Source organism: Entelurus aequoreus, linkage group LG11 (genome assembly GCF_033978785.1).
Source record: "Entelurus aequoreus isolate RoL-2023_Sb linkage group LG11, RoL_Eaeq_v1.1, whole genome shotgun sequence".
NCBI lineage: Eukaryota > Metazoa > Chordata > Actinopteri > Syngnathiformes > Syngnathidae > Entelurus > Entelurus aequoreus.
Window position 1 is genome coordinate 11,473,115 of NC_084741.1, and position 22,119 is coordinate 11,495,233.

Here is a 22,119-nt window from a genome sequence, read left to right on the forward strand (position 1 = left end):
TCATGGTAATGATGTCATTGATGAGTTACCATGGTTATGATATCATTGATGAGTTGTCATGGTTATGATGTCGTTGATGAGTTGTCATGGTTATGATGTCATTGATGAGTTGTCATGGTTATGATGTCATTGATGAATTAGTCATGACATTGATGAGTTGTCATGGTAATGATGTCATTGATGAGTTGTCATGGTTATGATGTCATTGATGAGTTGTCATGGTTATGATGTCATTGATGAGTTGTCATGGTAATGATGTCATTGATGAGTTGTCATGGTTATGATATCATTGATGAGTTGTCATGGTTATGATGTCGTTGATGAGTTGTCATGGTTATGATGTCATTGATGAGTTGTCATGGTTATGATGTCATTGATGAGTTGTCATGGTTATGATGTCATTGATGAATTAGTCATGACATTGATGAGTTGTCATGGTAATGATGTCATTGATGAGTTGTCATGGTTATGATGTCATTGATGAGTTGTCATGGTTATGATGTCATTGATGAGTTGTCATGGTAATGATGTCATTGATGAGTTGTCATGGTTATGATATCATTGATGAGTTGTCATGGTTATGATGTCATTGATGAGTTGTCATGGTTATGATGTCATTGATGAATTAGTCATGACATTGATTAGTTGTCATGGTAATGATGTCATTGATGGGTTGTCATGGTTATGATGTCATTGATGAGTTGTCATGGTTATGATGTCATTGATGAATTAGTCATGACATTGATGAGTTGTCATGGTTATGATGTCATTGATGAATTAGTCATGACATTGATGAGTTGTCATGGTTATGATGTCATTGATGAGTTGTCATGGTTAAGATGTCGTTGATGAGTTGTCATGGTTATGATGTCATTGATGAGTTGTCATGGTTATGATGTCGTTGATGAGTTGTCATGGTTATGATGTCGTTGATGAGTTGTCATGGTTATGATGTCGTTGATGAGTTGTCATGGTTATGACTCACCTGGTCATCAATCAGCAGTTCAATGGGGTTCCCCCCCCACTCAATTAGCACCAACTCGTTAGGTTGTCCAGGTGCAGAGTAGGACAACGGCGTTCCCATGGCGACCCCCACGCCATTTTTGATCCAAAGACACAAAGTGAAAGCAAAGATTTCTTGCAAAATAGTTTTCTTCATTTTTCCAAACATGAAGTTTGTCCTCATTGGAAAACTGATCTGGAAATTGTCTCTGCTGCTGGAACCTGATGGGGGAAACACAACACATTCATTTGTTCATTCATACATCAGCTCATACATCATTCACTCATTCCTGCATACATTCATTCATTTATACATTCATTCATACATCCATTCATTCATTCATTCATACATCCACTCATTCATTTGTTCATACATCTGTTCATTCATTCATACATCTGTTCGTTCATTCATTCATTTGTTCAAACATCCATTCATTCATTTGTTCATACATCCATTTATACATCCCTTCATTCGTTCATTCATTTGATTCATACATCCGTTCCTTCGTTCATAAATTTATACATCCATTTCTACATGCGTTCATTCATTCATTTATACATGGTAAATGGGTTGTACTTGTATAGCCCTTTTCTACCTTCAAAGCGCTTTGACACTATTTCTACATTCACCCATTCACACACGCATTCACACACTGATGGCGGAAGCTTCCATGCAAGGCGCTGTACATCCATTCATACATGTGTTCATTCATTTATACACCCATTCAATCGTTTGTTCATTCAGTCATACATTCATTCATTCAATAATTTGTTCATTCATTCATACGTTTGTTCATACATTCATAAAAATGTATGAATGAATACATTCATACATTTGTTTGTTCATTAATTCATTGGTGCGTTCATTCATACATTCCTTTGTTCATACATTCATTATTTTCATTTGTTTATACATTCATTAATTCATACATTAATTTGCTTATTCATTCGTTTGTTAATTCATTCATACATTCATTAGTTCATGCATTCATCAATTAATTCGTTCATTCATACATTTGTTCATTCATTCATACATTCATTCATTCATTCACACATTTGTTCATTCATTCATTCATTCATACATCCATTCATTCACGAAATCATTCATTTGTTAATTCATCTGTTTGTTCGTTCATTCATACATCCGTTCATTCATACACCTGTTCATTTTTACATACATCGATTCATTCATCTATTCATCCGTTCATTCATAAATTCCTTTGCTCAGTCATTCGTTCTTACATTTCTTTGTTCATTAATTCCTTCATTCATCCGTTCATTTTCACATTCATACATTTGTACATTCATTCATTTATTCCTTTGTTCATTCATTCATTCATACATTCCTTTGTTTATTCATTCATACATTAATTTATTCGTTCATTTATACATTTGCTCATCTGTACGCTTGTTCATTCATGTGTTCGTTCATTCATACGTTTGTTTGTTCATTCATTCATTCATTCATTCTATTAATCATCCATCCATTTGTTTGTCATCCATCCTTTCATCCATCAAACCATATATCTGTCTATCCATCCATTTTCTACTGCTTGTCCCTTTCTGGGTCACAGGGGGTGCTGGAGCCTATCTCAGCTGCATTCGGGCGGAAGGCGGGGTACACCCTGGACAAGTCGCCACCTCATCACAGGGCCAACACAGATAGACAGACAACATTCACTCTCACATTCACACACTAGGGACCATTTAGTGTTGCCAATAAACATATCCCCAGGTGCATGTCTTTGCTGGTGGGAGGGGCCTATCCCCAGATGCATGTCTTTGGAGGTGGGAGGGGCCTATCCCCAGATGCATGTCTTTGGAGGTGGGAGGGGCCTATCCCCAGGTGCATGTCTTTGCCGGTGGGAGGGGCCTATCCCCAGGTGCATGTCTTTGCTGGTGGGAGGGGCCTATCCCCAGGTGCATGTCTTTGGAGGTGGGAAGAAGCCGGAGTACCCGGAGGGAACCCACGCAGTCACGGGGAGAACATGCACACTCCACACAGAAAGACCCCGAGCCCGGGGATCGAACCCAGGACTTTCTTAATGTGAGGCACACGCACTAACCCCTGTGCCACAGAAATCCATCCATCCATCATTTATACATCCATCATTTTATCTACCCCTCATACATTCCATTATCCTTCCATCTATACATCCGTCCATGCATTCATGGCTTGCGTAGGGTACCTGGCAGGTGAAGTTGTTGAAGCATGGTGTCCAGTTGGTTGTGGTATCCTCCATGTTGTGAAGCTTCACTGGATTCTGTGTGCGGCACGTAAGTGTGACTGTCTGCTTCGTTGCCCTGGTGACCATCATCGGTGTCTTCATTGTCTCCTTCATGGCGGCCATCGCTGTGCTCGTCCAAGTGTTGTCCAGTGCCATGGTCTCCATGGTCGCCATGGTCTCCATGGTCGCTGTCGTCTGTGCGGCCGTTAGGATCATCGTCATGGTGGAGGTTGTGACGGTCGTCGTGGTCGTCGTGGTGGCGCTGGTCGTCGTGGTCATCGTGGTGGAGCTGGTCGCTGAGCGCACCAGTACGTTGGTGCAGTTGCTCCTCCAGAGCGTGGATCTTACTCTGCAGAAGTTGTTTCAGAGCGCTGGAATACGTGAGGGATGAGTTCCTTTTCTGCGGAATCATGAGAAACAACAAATGTGTGCAGTTAGCATGCTAGCATTGCGCTGCTAGGAAGATCCTCCATGCTGGCCCTCAACAGAGCCGTCTATAGAGAGAGTATGAAGTTGAAGTATGGACAGCTCGGTTTCAGAGTGGGTCCTAAAAATGGTGGTCACGTGAGGGGGTTTTGATCGATCATTTAAGAAATTGTCTGGCCATACTCTCTCTGATCGGTCAAAAGCCCCTCGTGTGACCACAGAGCACCATGTTTTGGACCCACTCTGAAACGGAGTTGTCCATACTCTTGCTGCCGACACAACAATGCAATCATAGTCATTGAATTGAATTTCCAATAGTTGTATGGTGCCAGTGGCTTGACAGCTGCCAGTGTCTTGTTGTCAAATCCTCCAGGCTTTGTCCTGCTCACCTGTCAGTCAAGGCAGATAAGCATAATCGGCTGGAGGCTGCCCAGCTTGAGGCGGGCGGTAGTTGACCAATGAGACGTGGTGATCTCTCCCACCGACGAAAGCAACCCTTGGCCCCAGCTCTACGCCAATCAAGCGGATGGCTTATAACCGGTAATTGTTGCAACCTGTGTTGTTTCGACACTTTGCAGCGGAGCTGGAGTGTCCCCCCCAGGGCGCTAGCCTGGGCAAGGTGGTATGGAGAATCAGCTGTTGCCCATGCAGCAGATCCCCCCCTCTCCACGCAGCTGATAGATCCAAGGGAAAAGTAAAACAGATACATCTTGGCACCAGCGGCGTCGCAGGAGTTGCCGGAATGACTACGAAGACAAGGTCAGACCGTCTTAGGGACTTCGGCTCCGGATTTGATGTCAGGGTTGACTCCCTTAGCCTTTGGTTATCCAAAACCTCCCCGCAAGGCAGCGGGAGACTCGTGGAGGGCAGGGACGTCTCTACCAGTGCAGGTCCATGTTGACCTGCCCACTGCCCACAAGCATAATCACTGCTGATCTTACACACCTGTCTTCCCTTACCTGATCAGTGATCACATCAGACAGGAACATCAAAGAAGACGTTCAAGTGTTACCTGTATGGTCTCTGGGCTGTTTTGCTCACCTGCAGGTTGTCCAGCCTCTCCTTGAGCGCCTGCAGCATCCTCTCCATCTGCTCTGGTGACCGTGACGTCTCATGTTTGACATCCTTCTCAGGGTGAGCTCTGTCCGACGGCGGGTCGGGTATGAGGGTACCGTAGTGGTGACCCCAGTTATAGTGGTTGGCGTGATCCGAGGAACGGTCATCGTGAGGCCCCCGCCCGAAGCCCTCGCACATGGCCAGCTTTGCCGTCAGCTCCCTGATGGTCTCCCTTTGGTCCAGAATGGTCTCTTTCTGGCGGACCAGGTTCTCCCTGAGGTGGAGGATGGTATTTTTGGCCTCCTCGCCCGCTCCCAACCAGCCTGCCGTGGGCGGACCTTGATGGGCAGCCCCGCCTGCGCCCGCTGCGGGAAAGCATGAGGGGTCTGCATCCAACGGGACTGGTGTGCACATGAAGCGCGGGTGTGCGCTGTAGAAGTCGTGAAAGTCCAAGCCTGGACTGCAGGATGAAGGCCAGAAGAGAAAAGAGAGCAGGAGGAAGGAGGATGAAAGTGGGCTCTTCATCTTCTCCATTCTCACTTTGGCCTCAAAGACTCAAGCATCAGGAAAACATCAGGAATTTGAAGTTCTAACATTGCCTTCAAAAGTCATTCCTTCACCCCCCGACACATCTGTAAAATATGAGAACAACAAATGTCTTACACAACAATACTGTGTGGTGGATGTAGAAGAGCAGATACAGTGGTGGTCAGGACCAGGCCTAGAGCCTTTACATGGGCATGTCTAAAGATGTTCTTATTCATCCAGGTCATTGTATTCTCTGACTTTGATTGGTCGGATCTAGTCTAGACTAAGTCTATGAGCACGAAGGGATGAAGCCTAATTGGATGAGAGTCAAAATATCTTCTAAGACAAACCAAACAGTCCAGTTGCGAATGATTGGATACCCTCAGAATGTGAGTAAGTCCAGCAGAAAGCGGAGGGGGGAGTGAGTCGGCCTAAATCATTTACATGGTCATGCCCGTATAAGAAAGTCCGGCACAAAGCAGAGCGGACGAGAGAGCGGGCCTAGAGCATGCCCACATTGGTATGTCGTGGGGGGAGGCAGGACTAGAGCATTTACATGGGCATGCCCATATAAGGAAGTTTTTCACAAAACAGAAGGCAAACGGGGGCAGGATTAGAGCATTGATTGATTGATTGAGACTTCTTTAGTAGGTTGCACAGTGAAGTACATATTCCGTACAATTGACCACTAAATGGTAACACCCGAATACGTTTTTCAACTTGTTTAAGTCGGGGTCCACTTAAATTGATTCATGATACAGATATATACTATCATATATATACTATCATCATAATACAGTCATCACACAAGATAATCACATTGAATTAATTACATTATTTACAATCCGGGGTGTGGAGGGGGGGGGGTTAGGTTTGGTTGTTATCATCAGTCATCAACAATTGAGAACAGAGAAATGGACATTGAAACAGTGTAGGTCTGATTTGGTAGGATATGGACATCAAGTAGTGGACAGAGAGAGAGAGAGAGAGAGAGAGAGAGAGAGAGAGAGAAAGATCAGAAGGCATAAGAAAAAGTATCTGCATTTGATTGTTTACATTTGATTATTAGCAATCCGGGGAGGGTGTTAGTTTAGGGTTGTAGCTGCCTGGAGGTGAACTTTTATTGCGGTTTTGAAGGAGGATAGAGATGCCCTTTCTTTTATACCTGTTGGGAGCGCATTCCACATTGATGTGGCATAGAAAGAGAATGAGTTAAGACCTTTGTTAGTTCGGAATCTGGGTTTAACGTGGTTAGTAGAGCACCCCCTGGTGTTGTGGTTATGGCGGTCATTTACGTTAAGGAAGTAGTTTGACATGTACTTCGGTATCAGGGAGGTGTAGCGGATTTTATAGACTAGGCTCAGTGCAAGTTGTTTAACTCTGTCCTCCACATTGAGCCAGCCCACTTTGGAGAAGTGGGTAGGAGTGAGGTGGGATCTGGGGTGGAGGTCTAGAAGTAACCTGACTAGCTTGTTCTGGGATGTTTGGAGTTTAGATTTGACATGTACATGGGCATGCCCATATAAGGACGTTTGTCACAAAACAGAATGCAAAAGGGGGCAGGACTAGAGCATGTACATGGGCATGCCCATACAAGGAAGTCAATCGAGCAGAACTGTGGGCACTCAGACTTTTGTGATTTTGGACAATATTGCAATCTCGCCTGGAAAAGGGTGGAGTGCCATCTCCGGGTTGGGGAGGAGATCTTGCCCCAAGTGGAGGAGTTCAAGTACTTGGGAGTCTTGTTCAAGAGTGAGGGAAGAGTGGATCGGGAGATCGACAGGCGGATCGGTGCGGCGTCTTCAGTCATGCGGACGCTGTATCGGTCCCTTGTGGTGAAGAAGGAGCTGAGCCGGAAGGTAAACCTCTCAATTTACCGGTCGATCTACGTTCCCATTGTGGAGAATGCTTATATATGTTTAAGAGTTATTTCTTTATTCATAGTCATGTTTAAAGCAGCTAGTGTTTTTCCATTTGTACTCTTTTTATTTTTCAATTTTATGTCCGCAAGTAAACTGCGTGTGCTACCTTGAAGACTTGGAGTGTAGGAGTTGGAGTACTCCCTTATATCTTATCTGTAGTAGAACAATGAGCCTGTATTCCTTTCTGGAGAGGGTGGGGGCTGTTTGCGGATTCAAGAAGTGGTCTCTTCTTGTTTGAATGTTAGAACAACTTAGGAAGCCGGTATGAATCTATTGGTCCAGGTGGTTCTCCTAAAGCTTTAGTAAAACTTGATAATATTCCAATTCTGTCTTGATGGTCCTTCTTACTCTGCATATGTGTCATCGGAAAGAACTTGGGATTGTCCAGTAACTTAGATTCCCTTGGAGGAAGAACTGGTCCGACGCAACACCATCCTCACCTATGGTCATGAGCTTTGGGTTATGACTGAAAGGACGAGATCGCGGGTACAAGTGGCCCAAATGAGTTTCCTCCGCCGGGTGGCGGGTCTCTGTCTCCCTTAGAGATAGGGTGAGAAGCTCTGTCATCCGGGAGGAACTCAAAAGTAAAGCCGCTGCTCCTCCACATGGAGAGGAGCCAGATGAGGTGGTTCAGGCATCTGGTCAGGATGCCACCCGAACGCCTCCCTAGGGAGGTGTTTAGGGCACGTCCGACCGGTAGGAGTCCACGGGGAAGACCCAGGACACATTGGGAAGACTATGTCTCCCAGCTGGCTTGACGCCACCCGTCACACCACGCGGGAGGTGGTGTGACGGGAAACGGAGCAGCACTCCTAGTGGCTGGCAGCTTTGGACCGGATGCCCGCCCCCTTGAGCCATCGTTGCAAGTCTGGAGTTGTATGTTGTAATATGTATTTGTGCTTTGCTATGGACTTTTTTTTTTACTCATCCTCCCCCAGCGTCTACCTTTTTTGCACCTTTTAGGAGGCGCCGTAAGTGGTGAACCCTCAGTGCTCCAGTTCTGTTCCCTGTACGGTGTTTGTTTATGCTTGAACGGGTTTGTTGTGAAAATGACATTTCTTTGTATTTGTGCAATGACAACAAAGAGCATACCATACCATACCATACCATACCATACCATACCTTCAACGTTTAACACAACTATCCGACGTTTTAACGACCACAAATCTTGTAAAAGCTGTCTAGAGTGTCATACAAGTGTAAAAAGAAGTGAGCCAGTAGTTGAACTTTTCTGCCATGAAAGATTGGTTGCTGTTAGTAGCAGACAGGTGGCGCTGCGCACAGTATAAAAGGTGTGTTGACAATGTTAGTAGCAGACAGGTGGCGCTGCGCACAGTATAAAAGGTGTGTTGACAATGTTAGTAGCAGACAGGTGGCGCTGCACACAGTATAAAAGGTGTGTTGACAATGTTAGTAGCAGACAGGTGGCGCTGCGCACAGTATAAAAGGTGTGTTGACAATGTTAGTAGCAGACAGGTGGCGCTGCGCACAGTATAGAAGGTGTGTTGACAATGTTAGTAGCAGACAGGTGGCGCTGCGCACAGTATAAAAGGTGTGTTGACAATGTTAGTAGCAGACAGGTGGCGCTGCGCACAGTATAAAAGGTGTGTTGACAATGTTAGTAGCAGACAGGTGGCGCTGCACACAGTATAAAAGGTGTGTTGACAATGTTAGTAGCAGACAGGTGGCGCTGCACACAGTATAAAAGGTGTGTTGACAATGTTAGTAGCAGACAGGTGGCGCTGAACACAGTATAGAAGGTGTGTTGACAATGTTAGTAGCAGACAGGTGGCGCTGCGCACAGTATAAAAGGTGTGTTGACAATGTTAGTAGCAGACAGGTGGCGCTGCACACAGTATAAAAGGTGTGTTGACAATGTTAGTAGCAGACAGGTGGCGCTGAACACAGTATAGAAGGTGTGTTGACAATGTTAGTAGCAGACAGGTGGCGCTGCACACAGTATAAAAGGTGTGTTGACAATGTTAGTAGCAGACAGGTGGCGCTGCGCACAGTATAAAAGGTGTGTTGACAATGTTAGTAGCAGACAGGTGGCGCTGCACACAGTATAGAAGGTGTGTTGACAATGTTAGTAGCAGACAGGTGGCGCTGCGCACAGTATAAAAGGTGTGTTGACAATGTTAGTAGCAGACAGGTGGCGCTGCACACAGTATAAAAGGTGTGTTGACAATGTTAGTAGCAGACAGGTGGCGCTGCACACAGTATAAAAGGTGTGTTGACAATGTTAGTAGCAGACAGGTGGCGCTGCACACAGTATAAAAGGTGTGTTGACAATGTTAGTAGCAGACAGGTGGCGCTGCACACAGTATAGAAGGTGTGTTGACAATGTTAGTAGCAGACAGGTGGCGCTGCACACAGTATAAAAGGTGTGTTGACAATGTTAGTAGCAGACAGGTGGCGCTGCACACAGTATAAAAGGTGTGTTGACAATGTTAGTAGCAGACAGGTGGCGCTGCGCACAGTATAAAAGGTGTGTTGACAATGTTAGTAGCAGACAGGTGGCGCTGCACACAGTATAAAAGGTGTGTTGACAATGTTAGTAGCAGACAGGTGGCGCTGCACACAGTATAAAAGGTGTGTTGACAATGTTAGTAGCAGACAGGTGGCGCTGCGCACAGTATAAAAGGTGTGTTGACAATGTTAGTAGCAGACAGGTGGCGCTGCGCACAGTATAAAAGGTGTGTTGACAATGTTAGTAGCAGACAGGTGGCGCTGCGCACAGTATAAAAGGTGTGTTGACAATGTTAGTAGCAGACAGGTGGCGCTGCGCACAGTATAAAAGGTGTGTTGACAATGTTAGTAGCAGACAGGTGGCGCTGCGCACAGTATAAAAGGTGTGTTGGCAATGTTAGTAGCAGACAGGTGGCGCTGCGCACAGTATAAAAGGTGTGTTGGCAATGTTAGTAGCAGACAGGTGGCGCTGCGCACAGTATAAAAGGTGTGTTGACAATGTTAGTAGCAGACAGGTGGCGCTGCGCACAGTATAAAAGGTGTGTTGACAATGTTAGTAGCAGACAGGTGGCGCTGCGCACAGTATAAAAGGTGTGTTGACAATGTTAGTAGCAGACAGGTGGCGCTGCGCACAGTATAAAAGGTGTGTTGACAATGTTAGTAGCAGACAGGTGGCGCTGCGCACAGTATAAAAGGTGTGTTGACAATGTTAGTAGCAGACAGGTGGCGCTGCGCACAGTATAAAAGGTGTGTTGACAATGTTAGTAGCAGACAGGTGGCGCTGCACACAGTATAAAAGGTGTGTTGACAATGTTAGTAGCAGACAGGTGGCGCTGCGCACAGTATAAAAGGTGTGTTGACAATGTTAGTAGCAGACAGGTGGCGCTGCGCACAGTATAAAAGGTGTGTTGACAATGTTAGTAGCAGACAGGTGGCGCTGCACACAGTATAAAAGGTGTGTTGGCAATGTTAGTAGCAGACAGGTGGCGCTGCGCACAGTATAAAAGGTGTGTTGGCAATGTTAGTAGCAGACAGGTGGCGCTGCGCACAGTATAAAAGGTGTGTTGACAATGTTAGTAGCAGACAGGTGGCGCTGCACACAGTATAAAAGGTGTATTGACAATGTTGCTATTTACACTCTCGTCATAAAGAAAGATGAATTATTAAACGTGGCATTTTCAAAGGGCACACATGTGACCTATGGATCAGTGTGTGTGTGTGTGTGTGTGTGTGTGTGTGTGTGTGTGTGTGTGTGTGTGTGTGTGTGTGTGTGTGTGTGTGTGTGTGTGTGTGTGTGTGTGTGTGTGTGTGTGTGTGTGTGTGTGTGTGTGTGTGTGTGTGTGCCGTCAACCTCATGCATTTTTAATATACTTTAAAATGTGTAATACATTTCATGATATAGTGGGGATATTTAGTGAAGACTATTAATGTATTATTTGTAGTGAAAATTAGTAGTGTGTTAGTTGTAGTGAAGACTAGTAGTGTGTTATTTGTAGTGAAAACTAGTAATGTGTTAGTTGTGATGTGTTAGTTGTAGTGAAAGTTAGTAGTGTGTTATTTGTAGTGAAGACTAGTAGTGTGTTAGTTGTAATGAAGACTTGTAGTGTATTAGTTGTAGTGCAGACTAGTAGTGTGTTATTTGTAGTGAAAACTAGTAATGTGTTAGTTGTGGTGTGTTAGTTGTAGTGAAAACTAGTAGTGTGTTATTTGTAGTGAAGACTAGTAGTGTGTTAGTTGTAATGAAGACTTGTAGTGTGTTAGTTGTAGTGAAGACTAGTAATGTGTTAGTTGTAGTAAAGACTATTAGTGTGTTATTTGTAGTGAAAACTAGTAATGTGTTAGTTGTGGTGTGTTAGTTGTAGTGAAAACTAGTAGTGTGTTATTTGTAGTAAAGACTAGTAGTGTGTTAGTTGTAATGAAGACTTGTAGTGTGTTAGTTGTAGTGAAGACTAGTAATGTGTTAGTTGTAGTAAAGACTATTAGTGTGTTATTTGTAGTGAAAACTAGTAATGTGTTAGTTGTGGTGTGTTAGTTGTAGTGAAAACTAGTAGTGTGTTATTTTTAGTGAAGACCTAGTAGTGTGTTAGTTGTAATGAAGACTAATAGTGTGTTAGTTGTAGTGAAGACTAGTAATGTGTTATTTGTAGTGAAGACTAGTAGTGTGTTAGTTGTACTGAAGACTAGTAATGTGTTAGTTGTAGTGAAGACTAGTAGTGTGTTTGTTTTAGTGAAGAATAGTAGTGTGTTAGTTATAGTGAAGAATAGTAGTGTGTTGGTTACAGTGAAGATTAGTAGTGTGTTAGTTGTAGTGAAGAATAGTAGTGTGTTAGTTGTAATGAAGACTTGTAGTGTATTAGTTGTAGTGCAGACTAGTAGTGTGTTATTTGTAGTGAAAACTAGTAATGTGTTAGTTGTGGTGTGTTAGTTGTAGTGAAAACTAGTAGTGTGTTATTTGTAGTGAAGACTAGTAGTGTGTTAGTTGTAATGAAGACTTGTAGTGTGTTAGTTGTAGTGAAGACTAGTAATGTGTTAGTTGTAGTAAAGACTATTAGTGTGTTATTTGTAGTGAAAACTAGTAATGTGTTAGTTGTGGTGTGTTAGTTGTAGTGAAAACTAGTAGTGTGTTATTTGTAGTAAAGACTAGTAGTGTGTTAGTTGTAATGAAGACTTGTAGTGTGTTAGTTGTAGTGAAGACTAGTAATGTGTTAGTTGTAGTAAAGACTATTAGTGTGTTATTTGTAGTGAAAACTAGTAATGTGTTAGTTGTGGTGTGTTAGTTGTAGTGAAAACTAGTAGTGTGTTATTTTTAGTGAAGACCTAGTAGTGTGTTAGTTGTAATGAAGACTAATAGTGTGTTAGTTGTAGTGAAGACTAGTAATGTGTTATTTGTAGTGAAGACTAGTAGTGTGTTAGTTGTACTGAAGACTAGTAATGTGTTAGTTGTAGTGAAGACTAGTAGTGTGTTTGTTTTAGTGAAGAATAGTAGTGTGTTAGTTATAGTGAAGAATAGTAGTGTGTTGGTTACAGTGAAGATTAGTAGTGTGTTAGTTGTAGTGAAGAATAGTAGTGTGTTAGTTATAGTGAAGAATAGTAGTGTGTTGGTTACAGTGAAGATTAGTAGTGTGTTAGTTGTAGTGAAGAATAGTAGTGTGTTAGTTATAGTGAAGAATAGTAGTGTGTTGGTTACAGTGAAGATTAGTAGTGTGTTAGTTGTAGTGAAGAATAATAGTGTGTTATTTGTAGTGAAGACTAGTAATGTGTTAGTTGTAGTGAAGACTAGTAGTGTGTTAGTTGTAGTGAAGACTAGTAGCGTGCTAGTTGTAGTGAAGACTAGTAGCGTGTTAGTTGTAGGGAAAACTAGACGTGTGTTATTTGTAGTGAAGACTAGTAGTGTGTGTTAGTTGTAATGAAGACTTGTAGTGTATTAGTTGTATTGCAGACTAGTAGTGTGTTATTTGTAGTGAAAACTAGTAATGTGTTAGTTGTGGTGTGTTAGTTGTAGTTAAAACTAGCAGTGTGTTATTTGTAGTGAAGACTAGTAGTGTGTTAGTTGTAATGAAGACTTGTAGTGTGTTAGTTGTAGTGAAGACTAGTAATGTGTTAGTTGTAGTAAAGACTGTTAGTGTGTTATTTGTAGTGAAAACTAGTAATGTGTTAGTTCTGGTGTGTTAGTTGTAGTGAAAACTAGTAGTGTGTTATTTTTAGTGAAGACCTAGTAGTGTGTTAGTTGTAATGAAGACTAATAGTGTGTTAGTTGTAGTGAAGACTAGTAATGTATTAGTTGTAGTGAAAACTAGTAATGTGTTAGTTGTAGTGAAAAATAGTAGTGTGTTATTTGTAGTGAAGACTAGTAGTGTGTTAGTTGTACTGAAGACTAGTAATGTGTTAGTTGTAGTGAAGACTAGCAGTGTGTTTGTTTTAGTGAAGAATAGTAGTGTGTTAGTTATAGTGAAGAATAGTAGTGTGTTGGTTACAGTGAAGATTAGTAGTGTGTTAGTTGTAGTGAAGAATAGTAGTGTGTTATTTGTAGTGAAGACTAGTAATGTGTTGGTTACAGTGAAGATTAGTAGTGTGTTAGTTGTAGTAAAGACTATTAGTGTGTTATTTGTAGTGAAAACTAGTAATTTGTTAGTTGTGGTGTGTTAGTTGTAGTGAAAACTAGTAGTGTGTTATTTTTAGTGAAGACCAAGTAGTGTGTTAGTTGTAATGACGACTAATAGTGTGTTAGTTGTAGTGAAGACTAGTAATGTATTAGTTGTAGTGAAAACTACTAATGTGTTAGTTGTAGTGAAAAATAGTAGTGTGTTATTTGTAGTGAAGACTAGTAGTGTGTTAGTTGTACTGAAGACTAGTAATGTGTTAGTTGTAGTGAAGACTAGTAGTGTGTTTGTTTTAGTGAAGAATAGTAGTGTGCTAGTTATAGTGAAGACTAGTAGTGTGTTAGTTGTAGTGAAGAATAGTAGTGTGTTATTTGTAGTGAAGACTAGTAATGTGTTGGTTACAGTGAAGATTAGTAGTGTGTTAGTTGTAGTAAAGACTATTAGTGTGTTATTTGTAGTGAAAACTAGTAATGTGTTAGTTGTGGTGTGTTAGTTGTAGTGAAAACTAGTAGTGTGTTATTTTTAGTGAAGACCAAGTAGTGTGTTAGTTGTAATGAAGACTAATAGTGTGTTAGTTGTAGTGAAGACTAGTAATGTATTAGTTGTAGTGAAAACTACTAATGTGTTAGTTGTAGTGAAAAATAGTAGTGTGTTATTTGTAGTGAAGACTAGTAGTGTGTTAGTTGTACTGAAGACTAGTAATGTGTTAGTTGTAGTGAAGACTAGTAGTGTGTTAGTTGTACTGAAGACTAGTAATGTGTTAGTTGTAGTGAAGACTAGTAGTGTGTTTGTTTTAGTGGAGAATAGTAGTGTGTTAGTTATAGTGAAGAATAGTAGTGTGTTGGTTACAGTGAAGAATAGTAGTGTGTTAGTTGTAGTGAAGAATAGTAGTGTGTTATTTGTAGTGAAGACTAGTAATGTGTTAGTTGTAGTAAAGACTATTAGTGTGTTATTTGTAGTGAAAACTAGTAATGTGTTAGTTGTGGTGTGTTAGTTGTAGTGAAAAATAGTAGTGTGTTATTTGTAGTGAAGACTAGTAGTGTGTTAGTTGTAGTGAAGACTAGTAGTGTGTTTGTTTTAGTGAAGAATAGTAGTGTGTTAGTTATAGTGAAGAATAGTAGTGTTAGTTACAGTGAAGATTAGTAGTGTGTTAGTTGTAGTGAAGAATAGTAGTGTGTTAGTTGTAGTGAAGAATAGTAGTGTGTTATTTGTAGTGAAGACTATTAGTGTGTTAGTAATAGTGAAGAATAGTAGTGTGTTGGTTACAGTGAAGATTAGTAGTGTGTTAGTTGTAGTGAAGAATAGTAGTGTATTTGTAGTGAAGACTAGTAATGTGTTATTTGTAGTGAATACTAGTAGTGTGTGCTAGTTATAGTGAAGACTAGTAGTGTGTTAGTTGTAGTGAAGACTAGTAGCATGCTAGTTGTAGTGAAGACTAGTGGCGTGTTAGTTGTAGGGAAAACTAGACGTGTGTTATTTGTAGTGAAGACTAGTAGTGTGTGTTATTTGTAGTGAAGACTAGTAGTGTGTGTTAGTTGTAGTGAAGACTAGTAGTGTGTGTTAGTTGTAGTGATTTGTGAGGATTAAGAGCTGAGACAGATGGTCCAAGTAAAGAAGTCAACACCTCCTCAGCCTCCATTTTATTACAGTCTGCCGCCATTTAATTAACCTAATTACCATCACTTGTTTGCCTAACTTAGCCTTGTGTGTGTGTGTGTGTGTGTGTGTGTGTGTGTGTGTGTGTGTGTGTGTGTGTGTGTGTGTGTGTGTGTGTGTGTGTGTGTGTGTGTGTGTGTGTGTGTGTGTGTGTGTGTGTGTGTGTGTGTGTTAATCCATCACTGCCATATGGCCAAGGTGGATTTTTAAGACGCACAATTAGTGGCAAACACAAGCCTGACAAGTGTGCTTAGACTTGTGATTAAAAGCCTTCAAAATAAAACGTAAATAAAGAAGAATAAGAATAATGTCCACTTCCAATTTTTCCGTATGCTTGTTGTCCTTATAATAATAATAATATGAATAATTATTATTATTTTTAGAACAATAATATTCATTATAGTCATAGGAATAATAATAATTATTACTATAACATTTTCTATTGCTTGTCCTAGTATTAATTATATAATAATAATTATCAATAATGTAATATTTTCATACTATTATTAGATGAATTCCCCACAACTTTATTAGAAGTCAAATACTGTAGGATCATTTTTGTATACTTTATTCTTGGAAAATTCTGACTTTGTTTCTTGTGAAAATATTATAAGATAATATATAAACATTCAGTATTATAAAAATAACTGTTTTTCTTATAGAATTATGACAGTTTTCCTCCTAGATATTATTTCTCCAATATAAAATACAACTTTATGGTCATAAAATATTGACTCCTTTTCTCATAAAAAATATGACGTTAGTCTCATAACATTATGACTATTTTTCAGATAGAAATTGTTTCTATTTCTCATAAAATTATGACTTTATTTTCATTCAATTATGACCGTTTTTCTCATAAAGTTATGACTTTATTCCCATAAAATTATGAACTTTTTTAAAATAAAATTATGACTTTATTCTCATAAAATTATGACTTTATTCTCATAAAATTATAACTGTTTTTTAAATGTGACATGTTGTCACGTAATGCTACAACTTTATTTTTGTGAAATTGTGAAAATATTACAAAATATCATATTCAGTATAATAAAAATAACAGTTTTTCCTAATTTCTATTGTTTCTCTGATATACATTTTTATGACTGTTTTATATATATATTTATAAAAATGTGGATTTTTTTTTAGGAAAACTCATGATTTTATGAGAATCATGTCACAATTTTATGGGAAAAACTGTCACAATTTTATAAGAAAAGCAATCATTATTTATGAGCATGAAGTCCTATTTTTTATTAGAGGAATAGTTACTATTAGAAGAACTGTCATCATTTTACAAGACTAAAGTCATCATTTTTATGAGGATAAAGTCATATTTTTTATTAGAGAAATCATTTTCTATTACAAAAACTGTCATCATTTTATGAGGAATAGGTCATACTTTTTTATGAGAAACTTATGAGACTAGAAAAAATCCACATTTTTATGACTGTTTTTCCTCATGATATCTCACCTTTCTTCTTGTAAAATTACATATATATATATATATATATATGTACATATACATTCAATTCTTTCTATAAAAATACATATATATATATATATATATATATATATATATATATATATATATATATATATATATATATATATATATATATATATATATATATATGTGTGTCTTTTTATAGAAAGAATTTAATGTATATGTACATATATATACAGTATATATACGTATATATATATATATATATATATATATATATATATATATATATATATATATATATATATATATATATATATATATATATATATATATATACATACGTGTGTATATATATATATATCTACAGTCTAATGAATGTGAAATGGTGACTTTTTGACATTATATTAAAATGTTAATTCTGTTTAATTGTGAGTATTTTCCTTATGATTTTACAGGTGGAATATTTCTACTTTATTCTTATAGTTTTTCTCAAAAATATTTCCAATTTTTATGACTGTTTTTCCTCATGATATCTCATTTTTCTTCTCGTAAAATTACATATATATATATATATATATATATATATATATATATATATATATATATATACACTTTAAAGAAATACACTCTATACGTTGCTAATGTGGTAAATGACTATTCTAGCTGCAAATGTCTGGTTTTTGGTGCAATATCTGCATAGGTGTATAGAGGCCCATTTCCAGCAACTATCACTCCAGTGTTCTAATGGTACAATGTGTTTGCTCATTGGCTCAGAAGGCTAATTGATGATTAGAAAACCCTTGTGCAATCATGTTCACACATCTGAAAACACTTTAGCTCGTTACAGAAACTACAAAACTGACATTCCTTTGAGCAGATTGAGTTTCTGGAGCATCACATTTGTGGGGTCAATTAAACGCTCAAAATGGCCAGAAAAAGAGAACTTTCATCTGAAACTCGACAGTCTATTCTTGTTCTTAGAAATGAAGGCTATTCCACTAAATTGTTTGGGTGACCCCAAACTTTTGAACGGTTGTGTATATATATATATATATATATATATATATATATATATATATACAGTCTAATGAATGTAAAATGGTGACTTTTAACATGATACTAAAATGTTAATTATGTCTAATTGTGAGTATTTTCCTCATGATTTTACAGGTGGAATATTTCCACTTTATTCTTATAGTTTTTCTCCCAAAAATTCCACTTTTTTATGACTGTTTTTCCTCATGATATCTCACCTTTCTTGTAAAATTATATATATATATATATATATATATATATATATATATATATATATATATATATATATATATATATATATATATATATATATATATATATATATATATATATATGATATTAAAATGTTAATTCTGTCTAATTGTGAGTATTTTCCTCATGATTTTACAGGTGGAATATTTCCACTTTATTCTTATAGTTTTTCTCCCAAAAATTCCACTTTTTTATGACTGTTTTTCCTCATGATATCTCACCTTTCTTGTAAAATTATATATATATATATATATATATATATATATATATATATATATATATATATATATATATATATATATATATATATATATATATATATATATATATATATATGATATTAAAATGTTAATTCTGTCTAATTGTGAGTATTTTCCTCATGATTTTACAGGTGGAATATTTCCACTTTATTCTTATAGTTTTTCTCCCAAAAATTCCACTTTTTTATGACTGTTTTTCCTCATGATACCTCACCTTTCTTGTAAAATTATATATATATATATATATATATATATATATATATATATATATATATATATATATATATATATATATATATATATATATATGATATTAAAATGTTAATTCTGTCTAATTGTGAGTATTTTCCTCATGATTTTACAGGTGGAATATTTCCACTTTATTCTTATAGTTTTTCTCCCAAAAATTCCACTTTTTTATGACTGTTTTTCCTCATGATACCTCACCTTTCTTGTAAAATTACACACATATATATATATATATATATATATATATATATATATATATATATATATATATATATATATATATATATATATATATATATATATGTGATATTAAAATGTTAATTCTGTCTAATTGTGAGTATTTTCCTCATGATTTTACAGGCGGAATATTTCCACTTTATTCTTACAAAATCATTATGATTTCCCCGTAATATTATAACTTTATTCCTGAAAAATTGTAACTTTTTTAAAACGAAATACCCTTATTCTTGCAAAATGTTCCCCCCCCCCCCCACATAATACTTTATAACAGTGGTCCCCAACCTTTTTGTAGCTGCGGACCGGTCAACGCTTGAAAATTAGTCCCACGGACCGGTGGGTGGGGGGGGGGTGTATTTAATTTTTTTTTTTTAATTTTTTTTTTTTTTTTTTTACATAATTAAATACAATCATGTGTGCTTACGGACTGTATCCCTGCACACTGTATTGATTTATATTGATATATAATGTATATATTGTGTTTTTTATGTTGATTTCATTAAAAAAATAAAAAATAAAAAATTTTATTTTTAAATTTCTTGTGTGGCCCGGTATAAATCGGTACCGGTCCGCGGCCCGGTGGTTGGGGACCACTGCTTTATAAGACTTTTTTCTCATGTTACAACTTCACTTGCGAAAATTAACTCTTCCGTTTCTTGTGCGAAAACAGTCAAAATTCTTGCAATACAACTCCTTTTTTTTGTTTGTATATATATATATATATATATACACACATATATATATATATATATATATACGTTAGCTCAAGAAAAAACACAGAGGCTATATCATCCCTACAAGCTTGTTTCGCAGGTTTCCCTGACGAGCAGAGGATTATATATATATATATATATATATAAAAAAACAATAACAATAACAAAGAGAAGTGTTCTTACCTGTTGTTGTGTCCACACAGCGAGTGTTGTGGTGGGTGAGTGGGTGACTGAGTGTTGTGGTGGGTGAGTGAGTGAGTGTGTCACACCCTGATCAGCTTGAGAGAGATTTACTCCAGAGGAGACTTTTTCAATCCCTCGCCATCACCTCGCCCTCCTCCTCCTCCTCCTCCTCAGGAAGACCACACCTCCAGGCGGCTGCGGCTCTTACCCGATGTCGCTGTCGCCTTGGCAACGGCGTGGCTTACCTACATCCCGGCACGCGAGCGACTGACCCAAATGTCTCCCGGTCCATGAGCGACGTCGCTGCGGTACACGCCGCCGCCGTAAAAGGTGGCGTGCGATCACACGCTTCACGCCGCACCCTGTTGATGGATCAAAGTGAGAAAATAGAAGGTATGGCAAAGGGTAAATAATGTAACTGTTTAACTTGATTTTCAACTTCAAGTCTCAGTTTATATCTATTATCCAAAATAAATGAAGATCAGAGTTTGTCCTTAATTCAATTATTTGTGACAACACGCCAGGGCGAAATATTAGCCGCCACACCTTTCAAAAATGAGGGTGATTTAGGTGAAAACAAAAGGATGTGATTATGATGTGTTGTAGCCTCCAGGAGAAGACACACAAAGTCTTTTGTCATTTTAACTGCCAAACTTATGCTAACGACTGGCCCAAATCCGACAGGTGTTTCCTTCCATGCCCGTCTACTTCACTCCCAGACTGCCCCATCAATTTACATCAATAAGACACAAACATTAAACATTATAGCTAACATGCTAACACGTGTCTGTTAGTGCTAATAACTTACAACGGCTTTCTTTTTGTATTGTTTCACTTTCACAAATCCCTCAGTTAAGTCACCCAAACGTCACCGTGGAGTTATTGAGTCTGTTTGGCTGATTGGAGAGCTAGCTTGCGCAGCTAGTGGGTCCATGACCACGACTTCTGTTTTGTTTTGATCAGCCGTTTTACTGCCCTGTCACAGACACCGTTTGGAAACAATTAAGGTATGTAAATAAACATTCTGTGTAAATAACTAATTTCCCAATGTATATATCTGCCGCTAATATGTGAAAAATACATTTATTTTTCCAAAATGGAGTGGGTGTGGCTTATATACTGGTGCGCTCTATTGTCCGGAAAATAGGGTTGTCTTCTGAGTGTGAACCAGCTGCTCGTGTTTCCATTCAGCGACATGATCTTCCTTCATATGTGGAACAGCTTGGATGATTCCTTCAAATGTTCCAGTTCCGTTCACACATTTAAAAAACACTTTAAGACCAATGTCTGGGAAAAATATATCACTCTTGAGTCAACACAGTAGTTAATACTATGATCAATTAACATTGATCATAGTATTAGTCCAGTCCATACTGGCCCCACTATGGACTGGACTCTGACTATTATGTTGGATCCACTATGGACTGGACTCTCACAATATTATGTTAGATCCACTATGGACTGGACTCTCACACTATTATGTTAGATCCACTATGGACTGGACTCTCTCATTATTATGTTAGATCCACTATGGACTGGACTCTCACACTATTATGTTAGATCCACTATGGACTGGACTCTCACACTATTATGTTAGATCCACTATGGACTGGACTCTCTCACTATTATGTTAGATCCACTATGGACTGGACTCTCACTATTATGTTAGATCCACTATGGACTGGACTCTCACAATATTATGTTAGATCCATTATGGACTGGACTCTCACTATTATGTTAGATCCACTATGGACTGGACTCTCACACTATTATGTTAGATCCACTATGGACTGGACTCTCTCACTATTATGTTAGATCCACTATGGACTGGACTCTCACTATTATGTTAGATCCACTATGGACTGGACTCTCTCACTATTTTGTTAGATCCACTATGGACTGGACTCTCACACTATTACGTTAGATCCACTATGGACTGGACTCTCACACTATTATGTTAGATCCACTATGGACTGGACTCTCTCACTATTATGTTAGATCCACTATGGACTGGACTCTCACAATATTATGTTAGATCCATTATGGACTGGACTCTCACTATTATGTTAGATCCACTATGGACTGGACTCTCACACTATTAATTAGATCCACTATGGACTGGACTCTCACACTATTATGTTAGATCCACTATGGACTGGACTCTCACTATTATGTTAGATCCACTATGGACTGGACTCTCACACTATTATGTTAGATCCACTATGGACTGGACTCTCACTATTATGTTAGATCCACTATGGACTGGACTCTCACACTATTATGTTAGATCCACTATGGACTGGACTCTCACTATTATGTTAGATCCACTATGGACTGGACTTTCACAATATTA

The 22,119-nt window shown here is 38.6% G+C and overlaps 2 protein-coding genes across 3 annotated transcripts in view; both read right to left on the bottom strand.

Moving 5' to 3' along the window:
* Nucleotides 1–22,119, bottom strand: part of prpf31 (PRP31 pre-mRNA processing factor 31 homolog (yeast)) — a 342,441-nt gene that overhangs the window by 101,045 nt on the left and 219,277 nt on the right. The window lies entirely within an intron of this gene.
* Nucleotides 1–22,119, bottom strand: part of LOC133659770 (neuronal pentraxin-1-like) — a 31,640-nt gene that overhangs the window by 4,939 nt on the left and 4,582 nt on the right. Inside the window, exons 2-5 of the mRNA XM_062062485.1 lie at nucleotides 19,767–20,128; nucleotides 4,698–5,344; nucleotides 3,192–3,630; nucleotides 986–1,224 (exon numbers count right to left, since the gene is read on the bottom strand). Coding sequence (XP_061918469.1) covers nucleotides 986–1,224; nucleotides 3,192–3,630; nucleotides 4,698–5,246 — 1,227 coding nt within the window. The 5' untranslated portion in view covers nucleotides 5,247–5,344; nucleotides 19,767–20,128. The remainder of the gene's footprint in view (nucleotides 1–985; nucleotides 1,225–3,191; nucleotides 3,631–4,697; nucleotides 5,345–19,766; nucleotides 20,129–22,119) is intronic.